This window comes from Antechinus flavipes, chromosome 2 (assembly GCF_016432865.1).
Source record: "Antechinus flavipes isolate AdamAnt ecotype Samford, QLD, Australia chromosome 2, AdamAnt_v2, whole genome shotgun sequence".
Taxonomy (NCBI): Eukaryota; Metazoa; Chordata; class Mammalia; order Dasyuromorphia; family Dasyuridae; genus Antechinus; species Antechinus flavipes.
Window position 1 is genome coordinate 471,357,295 of NC_067399.1, and position 19,310 is coordinate 471,376,604.

General features: G+C 34.3%; 1 protein-coding gene across 2 annotated transcripts in view; it reads left to right on the forward strand.

Moving 5' to 3' along the window:
* Positions 1-19,310, forward strand: part of GARNL3 (GTPase activating Rap/RanGAP domain like 3) — a 233,839-nt gene that overhangs the window by 124,406 nt on the left and 90,123 nt on the right. For both annotated transcript variants that reach the window (XM_051979671.1, XM_051979670.1), the window contains 5 exons: positions 879-994; positions 2,172-2,276; positions 5,855-5,929; positions 8,066-8,177; positions 16,079-16,177. In XM_051979671.1, coding sequence (XP_051835631.1) covers positions 879-994; positions 2,172-2,276; positions 5,855-5,929; positions 8,066-8,177; positions 16,079-16,177 — 507 coding nt within the window. The remainder of the gene's footprint in view (positions 1-878; positions 995-2,171; positions 2,277-5,854; positions 5,930-8,065; positions 8,178-16,078; positions 16,178-19,310) is intronic.

A 19,310-nucleotide genomic window follows, 5' to 3' on the forward strand; every position in this document is an offset into this window, starting at 1 on the left:
CTGAAAACTCCAAAGTGGCATGCACAAACATCAATGTTAATTGGCTTATGTCTTTCAGTTATTAGGTTAGTTTTATGTAAAAAGCTCTAAAGCCACATCTCCCTCCCTATGTTTGTGCAACTGATTTTTTTAACCAAAATGTAGAATTTTTATGACATTAATTTCTGTACCTTAAAGACCTATGGTTTTATTGGTATAAGTACATTTTCTACTATTGCAGATTGAGATCCCTCTATACTAGACTGTGCAAATGTTTTGGCTGAAAAAAAATTTTTCACCAACTAATAACCAATCTTCTACTGATGAGTATCTATGCTTATAGCTAGACTGATATTCAGATAATATGGGATTTTTGGACTGATATTTGAAGCCTTTCCAGTCCATTTGGCACTAACAAAGCTTTTGCTTCACTGGTATAATTGCCTCGCTATGGTGAGACATCAAAAAAGGATTTTTATATTTACTTCCATTGTTTCATTGTGTTAGCTCAGTCCCTTTCAGTAATGATTGAGTACTACAAGGAAGAAAACTATATTAGTTATTACATATAATTTCTGTGTACCATGAATTTACAGCATAATAAGAAAAGTGGCATATTAAATGCATGTATCCTAGAAGGAAGAGTAATGTCATTGAATTAGAATTAGTTAAGGTAAGCTTCCTAAGGAGTCAGTCTTTATTTGTATTTGTATTGTATCCCTTTATAGAATGCAAGCTCTTTGAGGGAAGAGAACTTTTGAATTTTTATTGTATTTTTTATCCTCACCACTTAAATCTTTGGCATTTAATTGGGCACTTAAATGTTCCTAGGAATTTTTTCAACCTTTAATTTCTGATGTGCTTTTTCTGCATTCCCTTTTAAACTTATTTTATTTTAGTAATTAATGGTGAAAAGGCTACCTTGGAAACTCCAACATTTGCCCAGAAACGACAGCGAACTCTGGATATGTTGATCCGATCTTTATATCAGGATCTGATGCCAGATCTGCATAAGGTAACATATGAGTTTTCATCTTCTGTTAAGAATTATTAGTTGAACAGAACTTAAGAAAGGAATTCTAGCAAAAGAGTTCTGAGTTAACAAAGTTGACTAGTTGTCTCCATTCTTAAAATTATAACTGAACAATAGCTGTAAGAGGTATAGAATTATCTACATGCTGTCAGTAAGGTAATGGTGTTATTTTATGATAAGTAGTTCTCAAATGAATTTCCTTTCACATCAATGTGGATATTCTGCCAGTAATACAGATGCCTTGTTTTATCCCTTATTTGATGCCAACAAATCATAATTGTGTTCAGTTCATATAATGTCTATTTTAAGGATGAGAGCCTAAGAAAAATAGGATAGAATCTAAAGGAGGAAGAGATTTGGAGATCAATAGTGTATTGGAAAGAATACTGAACTTGAAGTCAGGAGACCAGTCTTCAAAATCAAGAGCTCTTTATGAGCTCTTTTGGGGTTTTGTTGGCAAAGATACCAGAGTGGTTTGCCTTTTCCTTCTCCAGATCATTTTACAGATGAAGAACTTAAGCAAAGAGGATTAAGTGACTTGCTCAGGTCACACAATTAGTAAATGTATGATGCTGGATTTGAACTCAAGTCCTCCTTACTTCAGAGCTGGCACTGTATCCACTGCCACCTTGCTTCCCTCTCAGAACCTGACCCTGACACTAACTGTGTGTAAGTGGGTGATTTACTTCCCTTCTCTTAGCCTTAGTTTGCTCATCTATAGAATGAAAATAATATTTTACAGGCTTATTTTTCAGAGAGGATTTTGTAAACCTTAAAGCTCCATAGACACATGAAACATTATTCTTGGTGACTACATTGTTTAGGAACAGACCTTAGGATCTGATCCCAGCTCTGTTAATAATATTGACAATTGAGAAGAAATATGGCAAGATCTCAGCATAATATCCTCAGTTATTCAAATAGCATCATGGGTTTAGAGCTATAATGAACATTAGGGAATCATATAGTCCTTATCCCCTCCTTATATATGTAAGGAAAACTATGGTTCAGACAAGGTAAGTTATTAGCTCAAAGTCACACAGATACTAGAGATAGCATTCTGAATTCATACTTCTGACTTTTGATCCTAAAGCCCTTTTCTCTCTCCCCCTCCCCACAACCATCACACTGCTTCATTGACTTCTTTCCTTTTATTTAGAACATGCTTAATAGACGATCTTTTAGTGATGTCTTACCAGAGTCACCCAAGTCAGCTCGGAAGAAAGAAGAAGCCCGTCAGGCAGAGTTTGTTAGAATTGGACAGGTAAGTTTCATTTAGAAACAACTTCTACATCAGGACAATCAAATGTTTGAAATTTTAGTGGTTGTTTTGAGTGTTTTTTAAGGCTTCCATAAAATAGTATGGCCAAGTAAGTGAGTCTTCTTTGGGATTACAGTAGGTATTATGGTAAGATAAACTTCTAAAATCATACCAGATGCCTGGAATGTTGTATCTAATAGTTTGGGTACTATATGAATAAAATGGACTTTTAGAGAAGACATATAATAGATATAGTACTTAAGAAAAAAATAATAATAATTCCTAGTTCCCCAAGGCTTTAACATTTACAAAGCATTTTCTTTTATATCATCTCAAGTTATTATGTCATCCTATATCTCTACCCTTTTCCACTTCTAAATTTCTATAAAGTGATAATACACACTTACTGCTTATATTTCCTTAGCACATATTCATAACTCAATCCCCTCAGTCTCATTTCCCTTCCCAAAATTTCACTGAAACTGCTCTCTCCAAGATAGCCATTGGCCTTTGAGTTGCCAAATCCATTAGCTTTTTCTCACTTTTTGTTCTCATTGGTCTTGCTGTAGCTCGAGATTGTTGGCTACTCCTTTCTTCCTGACATTCTTTCTTCCCTTGATTTTTTTTTTATTCTACTCTTCCTACTTCACCCCCTACTTACCTACCTGACTATTCCTTCCTTTCCTTCACTGGCTTATGGGTATACCGCTAAGGCTCTGTTCTGAGCCTCTTCTTTTTTCTCTCTACACTCAGTGATCTCACAAGTTTCCAAGTATTCAGTTATCTCTATGCAGATGACTCCTAGACTACATAACTAGCCTTTCTCTCTCTCTCCTTCATTCCAAACCCATATTATATTTCAAACAGGATGTCCTACAGACTTGTCAAACTCAGTTCAACAAAAATAGAATTTGTTATCTTTCAATCCCCAATCCACCCCTCTTTCTAATTTTACTTTTTTTCTCCCAAGTCCCACAATCCTTCTGGTGACTTATGTTCACAATTTCAGAGTCATCCTTCACTTCTTCCTCTAAGTTATCCCTATATCCAGACAAATGCAAAGTCTTCTGTCTCCACTATATTTTTGCTTCCATTTCTTTATTTCACCTTACATGATTGCTGTTCTTATTCACATCCTCATTACCTTCAGCCTAGACCAGGACTTCTTAAATTTCTTCTATTTGCAACCCCTTTTTGCCCAAGGTATATAGTTATGTAAACTATGAATACAAATCAAATATTTACATTTAATAAATCATAATTTCACAATCCCCACATTCAGTCACAAGACCCTATATGAGGTTGTGACCCAAAGTTTAAGAAGCTAGAGCCTAGATTATTCTTAATTAGTTTCCCCACCTCAAGTCTCCCTCATCTCCAATTTATCCTTCACCCAGCTGCCAAAGTAACAGTCCTAAAGTATAAATCTTTCTTCTAGGATAAAATATAAACTCTTCTATTTAGTATTCACAGTCTGGCTTTGGTTCACCTTTGCAGACTTTTTACATAGCACTCTGTGGTTCAGTCAAATTCAAATTCTTTCCCATTTTTTACAGAGGATGGTCCATATCTGTTCTCCCATATTTCTCAAAACAGAGTTCAGCCATCACCGGCTATTAGAGAACTTTTCTGATCCCTTCTAATTATAAAGACAATTCCTTCCAAATTATATTTTATGTATTTTGTATATATTTTCCATGTATTTCTGTGTGTATATATATATATGTATATGTATACACACACACACACACACACACACACACACACACATACATTATTTACTCCAATAAAATGTAAGGTCTTTAGTACCTAGCACATAGTATGCATTTCATAAATGTTGATTGATTGATCACTTTAGCCTTAATCTTCAGCATCTTTTTCTTCTCTGTTTTCTCATATTTAGATCTCCTGGGCTCCTATAGATTCAATTATCACTTCTCTACCAGTGATTCTTAAATCTACCTATCTAATACAATGTGCAGCTCTACAATGCAGTAGAATGTAAGCTCCTTGAGGCTAGACACTAACTTTTTTTTTTATTTCTGTATCCCTAGCTTACACTTATGTCTTATACATAGTTGGCTTCATTGAGGTGACTTAAATCTATCTTTCAACCTCTCCATAGAGCTCCAGTCCCACATCTCTAGTTGCCTAATAAATAATTTTCACCTGAGTGGTCCGCCAGCCCCTCAAATTTAACATGGTCTATACCAGGTTACTCTTTCTTCTCCCAGAAACCTGGCCCTCTCCCAACTTCTTGGTTTCTCTGAACCACCTCAGGCAGTCAGACTCAGACCTCAGTGTCATTTTTGATTCTCCTCTCTCCCTTACCTTCCACATTCAGCTAGGAGTTAAGTTCTTACTATCCTCCCTCCTCTCCATTTCTTGTATCCATCCATTCACACTTCTTCTGCCTTAGTTTGGGCCCTCATCATCTTTTATCTATTCTGGTATAATAGTCTCCTGTTGACAGTTGAGTTTCCTGCCTCTTGAACCTACCCTAGCCAGTTGATTGATTGATATAGTTCACAAAACTGCTCAACAAATTATCTTGATAGACTCTTGTAAACTTGATGCTCTCTCATACACTATTTTAAAACCTTCAGCATTTGCTTGTTACCCATAGAATATTCTTGTGTTTAACATTCAAGGTCATTGATCGCCTGGTTCTAATCCATCTTCCCAGGCTGTTTTCATATTTCTAATATACTCTTAAGTTTCGACCAAAATAGATTGCTAATTATTTCCATTGTTCATCGTGCCACCTCATACTTTTATGTATTTATATAGATGTGGAAGAGATTACCCTTTTCACATCCCTGAGTGCTGAATTATTATTTTCCTTCAAGATCCACTCACATTCATGAGGTCATCTTTGTTACTTTCAGTTATGAGTAATATTTCCCTTTAGATTTCCCCTTTCGTTCTATCACACTCTAATTTTTAATACTTATTTGATAATCATCATGTAGATTTTCTATCAATAGTATGCTTCTTCAGGACAGTGACTATCTTTTTTGTTTTTGTATCTTCAGCACAGCATAGTACATAGTTACTTAATAAACATTGTAGTAGTTACTTAATAAATATTTGTTGGGTTGAGAGGCACCAATATATTTACGAATGCAAATTAGTTGAAACATTTGAGTTAACATTATAATATATTATAAAGAAATTGTGACTATTTAAATCGCTAGAAAATGGCTGTAAGCCAATAGCACAAAATATTTGAATACTTGAGCCTAAAATTACCCATTTTCTTATGAATTTGGTATAGTGGAAAGAACTTTGGACTTTGGAGACAAATTCAGGCTCCATCAGTTAGCAGATTTATAATCTTGGACAAATTAGTTAAGGCTCAGTTTCCTCTTTTGTAAAATGGGAATAATAATGTTTGTACTACCTCCCTCAAAGAATTATTATGAAAATAAAAATGAGGTGATGGCTATGAAAGTGTTTTGTTGAACTTAAAAGCATCATCTAAATGTCAGCTGTTGTCATTGTTCAGTTAATAGCTATTTATCCTTCTCTCGCTGAACTGAATATGAACACACCTTAAATGATCTATCTGTCCTATTAAGGCACTGAAACTGAAAACCATTGTGAGAGGGGATGCTCCAACTAGCTTGGCAACTTCAAGTCTCTGTAAAAAAGAGGTGAGTTAATAATATTTCCATGTTAGTATGCACATGTACATTATACATTAAATTATTCAGGGAATTAAAATTTTTTGCTGTGGTGGAAGATAAGAATGTTCTTGACACATGATTAGAAACAGTTCAGAAATAATAATGGCTAGAAGTCAAATGCATTATCCGAGGCAATTCAAACTGTTTCAACATTTAGCTTGCCAGTCTTTATGTTCCATTTGGTCTTCCAGTGCCCTGCCTAGATAGAGTTTATCTTCTGTAAACATGCCATTGCCTCATTATTAGACTATAAATGCCTGGAAGGCCTGGATTAAATTTTATATCTCTTTCTATACCTAATACCTAACACCAGAACTTCATCTAACACCAGATCTTTCTCAAAGTGAAAGCTCCAGTAAATATTTATTAGCATGAATCAAACACCCATCTTAAGTTACTCTCCTCCTTAAGAACCTCCACTTTCTTTTGCTTGTCACATCAAAATTTCAGACTCTAAAAAATACAGAAAAATCTGTCAATTTGAGTTGCCTTTTATCCGCATGTGCCTTTGTATGCTAAAGTATAACTAAGCCTCCAAAACAACTGGACTTGGATTAGTGCTAAAAAAAAAAAATCATATTGTCAAGTTTCTAATCAGCTCTCATTTTGTGAGCCACAGTCACAAAAATGTCAATACTTGAACTTGACCAAGTGAAGTTAAGTTTTAGCTTGTGTATTAAGGATACAACTTGGTCTAAGAAGAATTTTTACCTCATGGTCTCATTGAAATCCTCCTCTAGTTGATAATAATTTAGCCATGAAAAAATTAATTAAACTTTTATTAGAAACAGACATTGCCTTTACTAGAGGGCAGTTCTTTAATTTCTTTCTTCTATCATCCATTCCCTATACTCATCAGACAACTTAATTCAAAAAGGGCATCTCATCAATTGATGGGTTCTTTTTTATCATGTTTGGTTATTGCTTCTCACTTAACATAGGGAAAATATAATCGCTTTATTTTTCTGAAAAATTTCTCCATCCTGAGGCCTAATGATATGTAATAACCCCTCAGTGGCCACTTCATTTTTATTGTAAAAAAAATATGCATACATACACACACAAGCATCCCATATTTTTGTACATATCGGGATTCTCAAAATCTCTCAATGAAATCAGGAATAAAGATACAACATTAAAATTTAACTGGGATAATCAAGGTCACCCCAAGCTTACTCTGACCTTTGGGGTTTGAATATTTCAGAACTAAGCAATATGATTTGAAAGTTAATTATCATACACACACCCCAAAAGAATTATTAACAGGGTGAAGACCTCTGAATGACTGTGATATAACTTGATTTTTCTCTCCTATCATTTGCAAGGTAGGTATAGAAGCATACAAGAAATGATGCTTTTTGTCTTAAATGAAACTGAATGTCCAACTTAAGAAAAACAGTCTACATACATCAGTTATTCTATTTGAGAGAATATAGGTATTTTCATAGGCTCTTTTCCTATATCTATTGCTAATTTTCTCTTTTAGATTTTATAATGTTAAATCACTCAAGAAGCACTTTTATACAGAATCAACTTTATGTGTGATGTATGGATTGATATTTTTGCTGAATCAGCAACACAGGAGACAAATCTTTTTTTTTTTTTAACAAATAATAATAGCTAACATTTATATAGTGCTTTATGGTTTTCAAAGCACTGTACATTCATTATCTCATTTAATACAAAGTTGTGGGATATCATTTCATGATGAAGTGAAAGCCAAACATCTTTTCATCTTCCCCTGAAAATGTACATCAATTGATTCAAGGGTATCAGGGGGAAAGAAAAACTATATCTTCATGTAGTAAATCTATGCAATGTTTTGATTCCCCAAAAAATGCAAAATGGATTATATCAACAATATAGGAAAACATAATTCACCATCCCAGAAACATGTTAATAGATTTTTTTCTAATAAATTAATTGGAAGAGGATTTTTCTCCTCAAGAAAATTAATACATTTCTATTCCTTTTTAAATCTTGAAGTGTTCAATAAGGGCATCTGTGTTACTGTTTCAGCCATGGTACTGAACATTTCCATTAACAATCCATGGTTTGATTTTTCGGGTGCACTTACTTTTCAATGCTTGTATTGTTTCGTAGCCGTGGGAGTCCCAGTGTTTCTGCAGTAATTTTCCTCACGAAGCTGTATGCGCAGATTCCTGGGGCCAGGCCTTGCTGGTCTCTACAGATGCTGGCGTCTTGCTAGTAGATGGTTAGTGAGTAGTTGCTCCTATAAATGTCTATATTTGTGTTACAGAATTTCTGACAATGATGAATGTGATTCATTTTAGACTATTAAATTACTTTATACTATAGTGAGGTTAGCAATAGCAAAATTAAATAAAGAACCAGGAAAGAACACTGACCCCAAAGTCCAAGGACAAAGATCAAACCAATGGCCTAACAGAAAGAGAATACTTGAATTGCAGTAAGAAAACCTAAATTTGAATTTTGTCTCTACTTTTTGATACTTGTATGACTTTAGGCAAACCATTCAACCTCTCTGGACCTCAATTTTATCACCTGTACAATTAGACTAAATGATTCTGAATTTTCTTTTTAGGTCTCACTTGTTATGAAATTCTATAAATTCTCATTTTTTTATTAAAATTGCCTTGTTTTTAGAGTAATATGAAGAAATCAGATCTGAATTTTTTAAAAAATCTGCTAATGCATATATAACTTTTGTGTTAAGCCCTCACAATATGAAAGATCCAGGTAAACTTCAGAAAGACTTCTGACTTTTCTCATTATCTCCTACTCATTACTGTCTACCATCCTCTGTGCCTGAAATCTGGAAAAGCCCTAGACTCCTTCAGAAGTAGAGTTCACAATGTCTTCCCCCCCAAAAAGGGAAAGTTTTAGCAACTACCAGAATGATTTTTCTAAAGCTCCAGTCCCAGTCATATCACACACACACACACACACACACACACACACACACACACACCATATTCAATAAACTCCAGTAGTTACCTTATCACCTCCAGGATTATGTAAAAAAATCCTATGTTTGGCATTCAACACTCTTTGTGACCTAGCTCAGCTCCATCTCAATATATCCAGTCTTCTTGTTGGGATTCAAGGGGTACTCCAAAAAGATTGGGGTTCCAGACCAGTATTATGAGGTATCAAAAGAATTTGCTGGCTGGGACCTATCTCCAAGTCGTGAGGCAAAGTTTATTTTAATTGTAATGTTAACTGACAAACTGGCTGTTATCTGACAACCAGCATTATTTGTAGCTGTAGCATCCTGATCATATAGAGTAAACTGGGATAGGATAACCTATGGGAAGAAATATATCTTTTCCAACCACATCACTCCCAAAGCTAGAGGATTTTAGGGTTATTGCTACACGTCTCCCATAGAAGCTACACCACATCATTCTCATACTTGTCCACATACTATTAGATCAAATGACATTGGCCTCCTTGCTATTCCTGGCACAAGATCCTCTATTTCCATTTCTCCAGCCGTCGCCAGGCCTGGAATGCCTTCTCTCCTCATCTCTCCCTCATAGCTTCCCTAGTTCCACTCCCCAGCTAAAACCTCCCTTTTTCTAGAAAGCCTTTCCTGGTCCCTCTAATTTAAGAGGGATTGTGGATTATTAACTCTTTATCCTTTATGTAGTTGGTTTGTATATCTGATTGTTGTCTCCCTTTTTAGATTATGAATCTCTTGAGGGCAGGCAGGAGCTGGCTTTTTTCCCCCTTTCATTGTCTCTCCAATGCTCAGCAAGATGCCTAGCACTTAAAATATTTATTTATTGATTCTGAAAACTTTGCAAAACACATTTAAATTTCCTAATGATCAAGCCCTTCTCAAAGATTTGTGTAAATTCCCCATCACCGTCCTGAGTGGACTTGTTCCTTTCCCTTAGCTAGCTCAGTAGGCGTTGAGTTTAACTCTCTGGTGATTCCTCAGTTCGTCCAGCAGGTGTCATCAGGCACTGTGATTGCAATGGCTCCTTTGGTCATTATGAGCTACATTTGTGAACCTTTTCTCTCTCCTGCTAGCCTTCCCTTTCCTTCTACCTTTTGTCTTTTAAGCAGGCTGCCTTTGCCAGTACAGAATGAAAAATCTTTACTTGTTTTTGTTTTGTTCGTCAGAAGACGAGATAAAAATGTAATTGGGAAATATTTAACAGAATTAAAACACACACACACAGAAAAAATAAAGAAAGAAAAGAAAAGAAAAAAAACAGTAGAATTTGGATATTGTTAATAGGTAGTTTTTTTTAACTCTTTCTATGGCCTCAAAGATCCTTGTATTCTGTAGAGTAGGACCTGTTTAGTATCACTGCTCAAAGATAATCCCCATCATACTGGTCCTCTTATTTAAAAAACAAAACAAAACAAAAAAAAAAAAAAACCTTATCACTGTTCCTGTCTTCATCTGGCTATACTACATCTTGCCCAGAGAGCAAATTTCCCATTATCCTCCAGCTTCCAGAGATGATCCCAATCCTAGGTTTCAGCAGAAGTCTTCCACTCCAGAAAACAGCCCTCACTTGTTTATGAGCAATTTGATCTTCCAAAATAGCTGAATGGAATTGTTTAAATCTGAGATGTCAACAGCCTATGTTAGTGCCAGCTGAGTGTAGTTTGGGGTCTGTGCAGCTCTCCATGACCTCTACCCTTCCCACCCCTGCAGATACCAAATATTTTGAAAGAAGGAACTGAGGGAAAGAACAAAGAACCAACTATACATCAAACATCTGATTATTCAGAAAATAAAATATTTTAATGAGGTATCAGCAAATGATAATGAATAGAAAGGGCAAGGCACATTTATTAAGCATTTAGCATGTGCTGTGTTAAAAACTAGAAACATTAAAAAATGCAAAAATGTCCTCAAGGCGCTTTATCCTATTAGGGAAAAAAAGTATATAAAAGGCAGCCGAAAGGGGGGAAGGGGCGGGGGTGGTACCTGGGGTGGAAAGGACCTGATGGTCATGTCTGGGAATTCAAAAGTACAGGTGAGAAAGGAATGAATGTTAGCCTATCTGGGCCCCTCCCCACAATGGAAACCTCTGGAAGAACTCAACAAAGGCAAAAGAGGGCCTGGACATTCTGGATTTTAGAGGCATTATGAATAGTTAGGAAGTCTAAGATTGCCTACTTGAGTTCAAGGCTTACCTGAAATACATACTATATTACTAACCTTAGGCAAGTTATTTAAATTCTTGGTAATTCCCAGACAACTCTCTAAGACTATAAATTGAGGTAGGAACTATTAAGCTGCTGTCATAGAGGAAGTTTCCTCATTCGAAGTTCCTTATACCAATTAAATCACAAGTCTACACACATAAAAAAATGTGGATAGAGCTCTGGGCTAGCTTCAGAGCCTTTATCTGAAACTAATAGATATATTAAATCATTATCTCAGGGAATGTCCTGCCTCCTTTCCACATCCTGTATAATACTATTTCTGAAAGAAGGATGCAGAAAAGAAGTATTTTGAGTATTATGGAAACAAGCAGATTTGCAACAGGGTAAAAGTACATAAAATATACTCCCATGTGTAATAGAGAGGTATAACATTGCTTTATATGTACAATGCAGGCACTTTATTAGCCTCTATTCTTTTTGAGTCCATTGCCATTCCCAACAATTAAAAATGCAGAGAGAATAACATCAAGAGCATGACTTCACCTCTTCCCATATATGGTATAGGAAGAACTGTCTACTTAGGCATAGCTGGTGGCAAAAAAGCATAATCTGCCATCTTGAGGATCAGGCCTATCAGCTGTGAAATATATCAGCTAGGATATATCTCCCCTGACCAATAGTTAATAATCAAAGGCAAAATTTTTTAAAGAGAGGGAGAATATAACAATAAGCCTATGCTAGAAAACAAAATTTGATTGCATATTTTGTTCTGAGAAAAATATTAAACAGGAATTTTTTTCCAGAGTCTACAATTTTATTTATATTATTCCCAAACTTAAAATCTGAAGAAAGGTATACTTCTAAAAAAAAAAAATCTAGTTTTGGAGTATGTTAGCTTTTCTTTTTAATACATGACCAACATTTAGTAGGAATAGTTGGATATTAGGGATGATCTGCTATATCTTGTCAAGATTTGCAAAGTATTATCAACAATCCGGTAATGTTAGGCAGTACTAAGCTGATATCCAGAGAAGTAAAGTGTATTCAAGGGAACACAGCTATTAAATGCTGGAACTAGTATATGAATTCAAGTTTAATCACTTACACTACTATTTGCTATTAAGGCCATGGACTCAAGAATTACAATTATTGGTAACTTAAAAATGTTGCAGGCTAAGCCATATACATTCAAATAATGCTTATATTTTAACTTGAGGAGAAACTTTTAAATTTGTAGTCAGGAAATAGTGATAACACCAAATAATAGGTTTTCTATGTTATAATAGGATATTGTATACATTATTAAGCATGTAAGGGCTGTGTTTTATGAAGTTACCTTACAGGACAACTAATATAGTTCTATCCTTATGTAACAAAATAGATATTAAAATTTAACCTATTTTAAATATCTGTTTCCAAATGCTGAATTCCTGAGAATTTGTGAATTTTCATTTCCTGATTAATTTAGAAGAAAATAAAAACCCCTATATTTCTTTTTTTGTTCAGATTAATAGAATCATAGAATTTTGGAACTAGACTTTGTAGAGATCATATAGAGATTAAACTCATGTAGAGAGTCTAATGTCTTAAATTTGCTGGTGAGAAACTGAGGCCCAAGGAGATTGCCCAGGGTCTGGGCAACAATCTGCCCAGGGTCATAACTAGTTAGTGGCAGAGATAGAAATAGAGCTCCAGTCTCCTGAGTTTCAATGAGATTAAACAGTTTACCTAGGATCATAACTAGTGAGTAGCAGACTTATGACTAGATCTCTGTTCTTCTAATTTCCAACCACAGCACTATGTCTGCTACAACCTTTATATAAAATATTAAATCATCCGAAGCTCATTATCTTCAGTGGTTGTAATAGTGCCTTAAAGGTTACCTTTAAAAATAACCATCATTCCAGGATAAGTAGTTTATGTTAAACTAGTGACAAAAATGCTCATTTCATATATGATATTACAGTATTTTCCTAAAGAAAAGTATTGGTAAATTGTACCTAGTTTCTTTCACATTAAACATTTATGTATATATTTTAATTGCTTCTAAATTTTAGCCTAGATGAAGTTCAGTCAAAAGAAAACCTCTAATCTCTTCTGATCAGATATATAGATTAAATTTATCTTTCATTCCCACTCCCTCGTAAATATCATCCGATATATTTTATATCCTCATTATGAAACTAGTATTAGAGATTTGTGTCTTATATGTACACTCATTATCATGACTTGCCAAGAAAAAAAATTATTTTCTTCTGAATTAGAGGACTTTGCTAAATAGAGTTGTTTAAATGCGTAGACCAAAGCATAAATATAGGCATTTTTCCTTTCTTCATATGCTTGCTACAAAATCATGCTTTCCTGTTTTCTTACATCCAGCATCAACAAAGCAGGATGAACCTCAAGGCTTTCTCTGTATTTTATGATATGCTTTTAGCTTGTAGTCTTTTATAATTCCTTCCACATTTTTTGCTGTATCATATGATTTATTTCAGCCCATGAACCTAACATTTTGAGCAAGTTCCATATTTTACTGTCCCATTTTTACCACTTTCACTAACAGATTTACACACTTGATATTCTATTTGCCATAAAGCCATTTTTGCCCAAGTTTACTTTGTAGTTTATAAGTAGCAAAAACTACTTTCAGGAAAGTCTGAAATATGATTAGATGACATAAATATTCCTAAATTTTCTTATTTAATACTAAATTTTATGTATTCATGAAATAGATTGCTGAAGGATATTATCCTACATGACCAGAATAGTCTGATTCATTTTTTTCCATAAAATTAACTTTTCAACCATTTTTTAACAGTTTTAGCCACATGAAAAAAAAATTTTTCAATATAGAACACATACTTGCTATATGTGCATGTTTTTGTAACGTTAATGTTACTTCATGACAAATCATGAATTATGAATTATATAAAAATATAAATTGGCCCTTAAGGGCCAAGCAAAATAAAGCTGTTATCTGGATGACACAATAGTCTTTCAAGTACTTAAAGATTAGCTATCATGTGCCCCCAAATTTATTCATTCTGATTACTCTCTTCAGGACCCACTCTACTCTGTCTATATCCTATCTAGGATAGAGCATTTAGAACTAAGCAGAGCATTCCAATTATAATTCACTAGGGCTCTTCTCCTTAACATATTTTTATTAATTTAGCCTATATACATTAGAGGGAGAACTGCCCTTAAAGTCCAGGAGATCCTGCCTTTTGACACATACCAGCTATATGCCAATTTTAAAATTGGTAAAACTCCTTAAAATGTGACTCTGGGGACATCTCTTAACCTCTTAATTTTCTAAGGCTACCACTGGTAGAAGGAGTTTATTCATTTAGCATTCCCATTGACAATTACTAGTCCCAAACAAAAAGAAAATACTTTTAGTTCAGTTTTGGGGGTACCTTGGGGGTACTCTTGATTTACATTGAACCTACAGATCATGAAAATCACTAGCTAATTTTTTTCAGAAACTTCTTTCTATACATATTTACCCATCTTGAATTACTGCTTTTTAAAACTACAATTAAAAAGGTCTTTTTTAATTATCCCTACTAAACTTTATTCATTAGATTCATCTCTTAAAGCTGCCATAATCTATATTCTTCCTAAACATTTTTGCTAACTTGCCTTTTCTGTTACTTGCTCATTTTAATTGACTTTTCTTCCATTCTTTCTTTCTTTTTTTTTTTTTTTGTAAAAAAGAATGTTCCTGGATAGAATGAAATATTTGAAATTTCCATACAGAGACTAGTTAAGATACAAAAGTAGTATATATTAAAATGATGCATCTGTGGGAATGCAAAAGAAAAAATGTTTATTATCTTTAGAAAGGGAGTATAGTATCATGGAAAGAGTTCTAGATTCAGAGCAAACAAGTATTAAACCTTCCTCTGCCCCTTATTGGTATAATACAACCTGATACATTGCCTTCTTTTTAATTAACCTGTGACAGTCTCTTCTCCCTGGCCCTGTTTTCTCATATGTTAAATGGAGGTTGGACTAGATGACCTCTATCCATCCCAACTCTAACTCTAAGATATCAAGTCAAACTTCTAAGAAAGGAACCTTTTATTTTCAAGTATACCCCCACAAAATGTTGTTCCAACCAACATTGATTCCTCTTCAAGTGGATTCTAGTCCCTTCATTCATTATTAGTAAGCAGTTTTATAAGTTGCTGTAGCCAAAAGATGCCTTCTAATAATGACCAATCTTCTAGTAATAAGTCTCTCCACATTTGGCTAGGACTGCTGTATATTGATAGTATGTCACTTGATTCATGCTTAAAATCTTTCCAGTTTGATTGTGCCTGATAGAGTTTGCAGTCCATTGTGAACTTATACCTCTATTCTGTGATAAGATATTGAAGGGGAGAGCTTTACAATAAAAATGTTATTAAAACATTATAACTAATGCCACTACAATGTTATTCAGTCTGATACATATGCCTCAGACTAGATAGTTGGTAATCTGAACTATCACTTGAACATGGCATTAATTTCCACACAAAACAAATTGCCACTCCTTAAAATTATTTCTCTTGTTTCCATATAAGAAATTAAGTTATACAAAATCTTATTATATTGTATTTTTTAAAAAAGGAAACTTCTAAAAGGGCCAGATTGCCTTTCTTTTTTAAAAAATCATTTTCAGACCTTTGGTATAAAGGAGGAACAGAATTGAATTCTTGATTTGGTAGGAATTACTTTCTTTCTGATTAACTTAGAGAAAATATTAATTGACCACATCTAGCTGCCAATGTAACTCATTGTGCATTGATGAACACTGTGAGGAAGAAAGCACCTACCTTCCATCCAAAATAAGAAGAGCAGAATAATGGTCTCATTATACAGATTTATGAAAGCTCTGGCAAGAGAAACTCTTCTTTCTTGACTAGAAAAACAAGTAACCCTAAAATAAATTGTAGAATACTTAATGAGCCTAAGCCATGTTTATAGGATTGAATGAACTGTTTTCTTTTTCAGATGGCCAACCAACAGTACCAGTATTTGACAAAACTCTGCAAGTGAAGCAGATACATGTACTGGAATCCTTGGACCTACTAATTACTAGAGCAGACAAAGGTAGTATTCCTTATTAATTTGTAGAGACAAAAGGAAGCTGCAATTTCTCCATGATTTAAATTAAAGCTAATACCTTCTATCTGGGAATAGTATTTAGTACAGAGAGTAATGACCTAAGTATAATCAAAATATCAATTACTCATGTAATTTATGTTTTCTTCTTCCCATCATTCTTCCTTTCTTCTTTCCTTCTTTCTTTCTTTCTCTCATTTCATCCTTCCTATTTTCTTTCTTTCCTTTTTTCTTTTCCTTTCCTCCTTTCCTTCCTTATTTCTTTCCCTCTTACTTTCCCTTCCTTCTTTCCTTCCCTCTCTCCCTTCTTTTTTTTCTTTCCCTCCCTTACTCCTCCCTTTTTCTTTCTTTCCATTCCTTCCCTCTTCCCCTTACTGCCTGCTTTCCTTGCTTCTTTTCTTTCTTTTCTTTAATCTTCCTTCCACAAGCTCCAGTGTTTTAACTAAAGAAGCAGAACATGTTGAAATGGCATATCTAAATGAAATTCAAGGGAAGAAATTAAAGTTTGCTGCCTTTAAACCAACATCTCATACTGTATACCAAAATAAACTCAAAATGAATACATGATTTAGACATAAAAGATGATAGAATCAAATTGGGGACCATGGAAAAAATATTTGTCAGATCTGTGCATAAAGGAAGAAGTCATAATAAAATACATGATAGAAAAGATCATGGGAAGGAAAATGGATAAATTTGAGTATATCTAAATTAATGTTTTTTATACAAACAAAATCAAGTGATCCAAACTTAGAAGGAAAGCAGGAAACTGGGGGAGGGGAATTTTAGCAAATAACTGTCTAAAATCTCATTTCTCAGATATATAGAGACCTGGATCAGATTTATAAAAAATAAGAGCCATTCATCAGTTGGTCAGATGGTCAAAGGATATGAATAGTTTTCCAATGGATACATCAAAACTTTCCATAGTCAGATTTTAAAAAGCCATAAGTCACTATGGATTAAAGAAATGCAAATTAAAACAATTCTCAGGTACATCTCACATCCATCAAATTGGCTAAAATGAGAGAAAAGGAAAATGACAAATACTGGAGGGAATATGAAAAAGTAGGGTCATTAAGTTGCTAAAGTTGTAAACTAGTACAGTCTTTCTGGAGAACAAACAACTATTCAAAAAGAGGTATAAAATTGCATGTATCCTTTGACTCCGCAAAGAGATCAAAAGAAAAAGGAAAGGACTCATATATACAAAAATATTTATAGCAACTGTTTTTGTAATGGCAAAGAATGTGGAACTGAAAGGATACCTGTTAGCTAGGGCATGGCTGAACAAATTGTGGCAAATTAATGTGATGAAATACTACTGTGTAAGAAATGATGAAAGGGGATGTTATCAGAATGGAACTGTGTAAGAAATGATGAAAGGGGATGTTATCAGAAGGGGGCAGCTTGCTGGTACAGTGGATAGAGCAGCAGCCCTGATGTCAGGAGGACCTGAGTTCAGATCTGGCCTCATTCACTTAACAGTTCCTAGCTGTGTGACTTTGGGCAATTACTCCAATTGCCTCAGCAAAAAAAAAAAAAAAAAAAAAAAAAAGAAAAAAGAAAAAAGAAAGAAAAACCTAAGAATGAACTGATACAAAATGAAGTGAGCAAAACTAGAAAACATTGTACACAGTAACAGCAATATTGCAAATATGATCAAATGTAAAAGATTTAGCTATTCTGATCTCTACAGTGATCCAAAAAAATGCCAAAAGATTTGTGGTGAAAAATGCTGTCCACCTCCAAAGAGAGAGCTTTTAAGTGCATTTGAAAGCAATTTTCTTTCATTTATTTTTCTTGCTTTTTTTCTTGCCTTCTCAATGGCTACTCTCAAAGGACAGGAGGAAGAGAGGAAATTCAGAACTGAAAATAAAGAATTCCAAATAATTTTTTTTAATTTGTTAACTTGAGAGGGAAGCAATATGGTTCCATGGAATGAATACTAGATTCACAGTGAGGACATGGGTGTGAATCCAATCTCTGACATGTAGTACAACCTCATTTGTGGGTGTAACACACACTCACAGGAAGGAAGAAATCCTTCTTTCTTTTTTTTCTTTCTTTCCTTTTTTCCTTCTGCAGTACCAGATATTAAGTCTAAGGGAAGTAACAGAGATAGGAAAAGAGAAAGACGTAGTCCCTGTCCTCAAGGAGTTTATAATCAAATAAAAATAACATCTATATAAGTAATTGTTATATTACCATTAATCAAAAAACATTTATTATATACCTACTGTATCTGAGATATTATGCTATCCCAAATAGCTTGTGGTACACACCATAAGAATGGTATAACTGAAAAGAGTAAAGAAAGATTGTTTCTGACTCAATAACCAAAAGGTGGTTGTTGAACAGAAGATTTTATCAATTTCTATACATTTTTTATGAAGATTCTTAATTGAGAAAGCCTTCCCAAACAGTAATGAAATTAATTATTTTATTCAAAGGAGATTTATTATAACTTTGATTCATGTGAGCCTAAGCATTTCAAACTAGGAAATTGTCATAATAGTGTTTTTAATGGTTTATAATACAGCCAAGGCCTTAGTACTATATAAGATGTTATTCCTACAAACAAAGATAAAAGAGTCAATGTGATAACTAGGAGAGAGAAGGATCCCTGGATATAATGGATAACAGGTAGCATCAACAATCAGACAACTGGGTCCAAAGGAGAAAGGAGAATTAGGGAGGAAGGGGAAACAAAATATAAGCCTTCCAGCACATGGAGTAAAGCAGAGATGAAAACCAGTCAAGACAACCTCAGAGCAAGAATTCTGGTGGGTAGACTCAGACAATAAAGAGATTGGTGAGATGGATCTTAGATGACTCCCTAAAGTCTCTTCCAGCTCTAGTTTCATTAATACCCCAGATGTTAGTGCCTTCCCACCCTAAAAAAATTACATTGTATTTTTTCAGTATATATTTATCTGGTTGGTTGGTTATTGTCCTTTGTACTAGAAGAGGACCAAAATGACATCACTGTGATGTCTTTTGATTCTGCAAAAAGTGGATTTCAGTGAGGCAGAGTCGTCTGAAGTCATCGGCTTCACTCTCTGTTCTAAAGACCCCACTATCCAGTGGCAGGAGAGAGTCAAGGTGACTGCCGATAGCT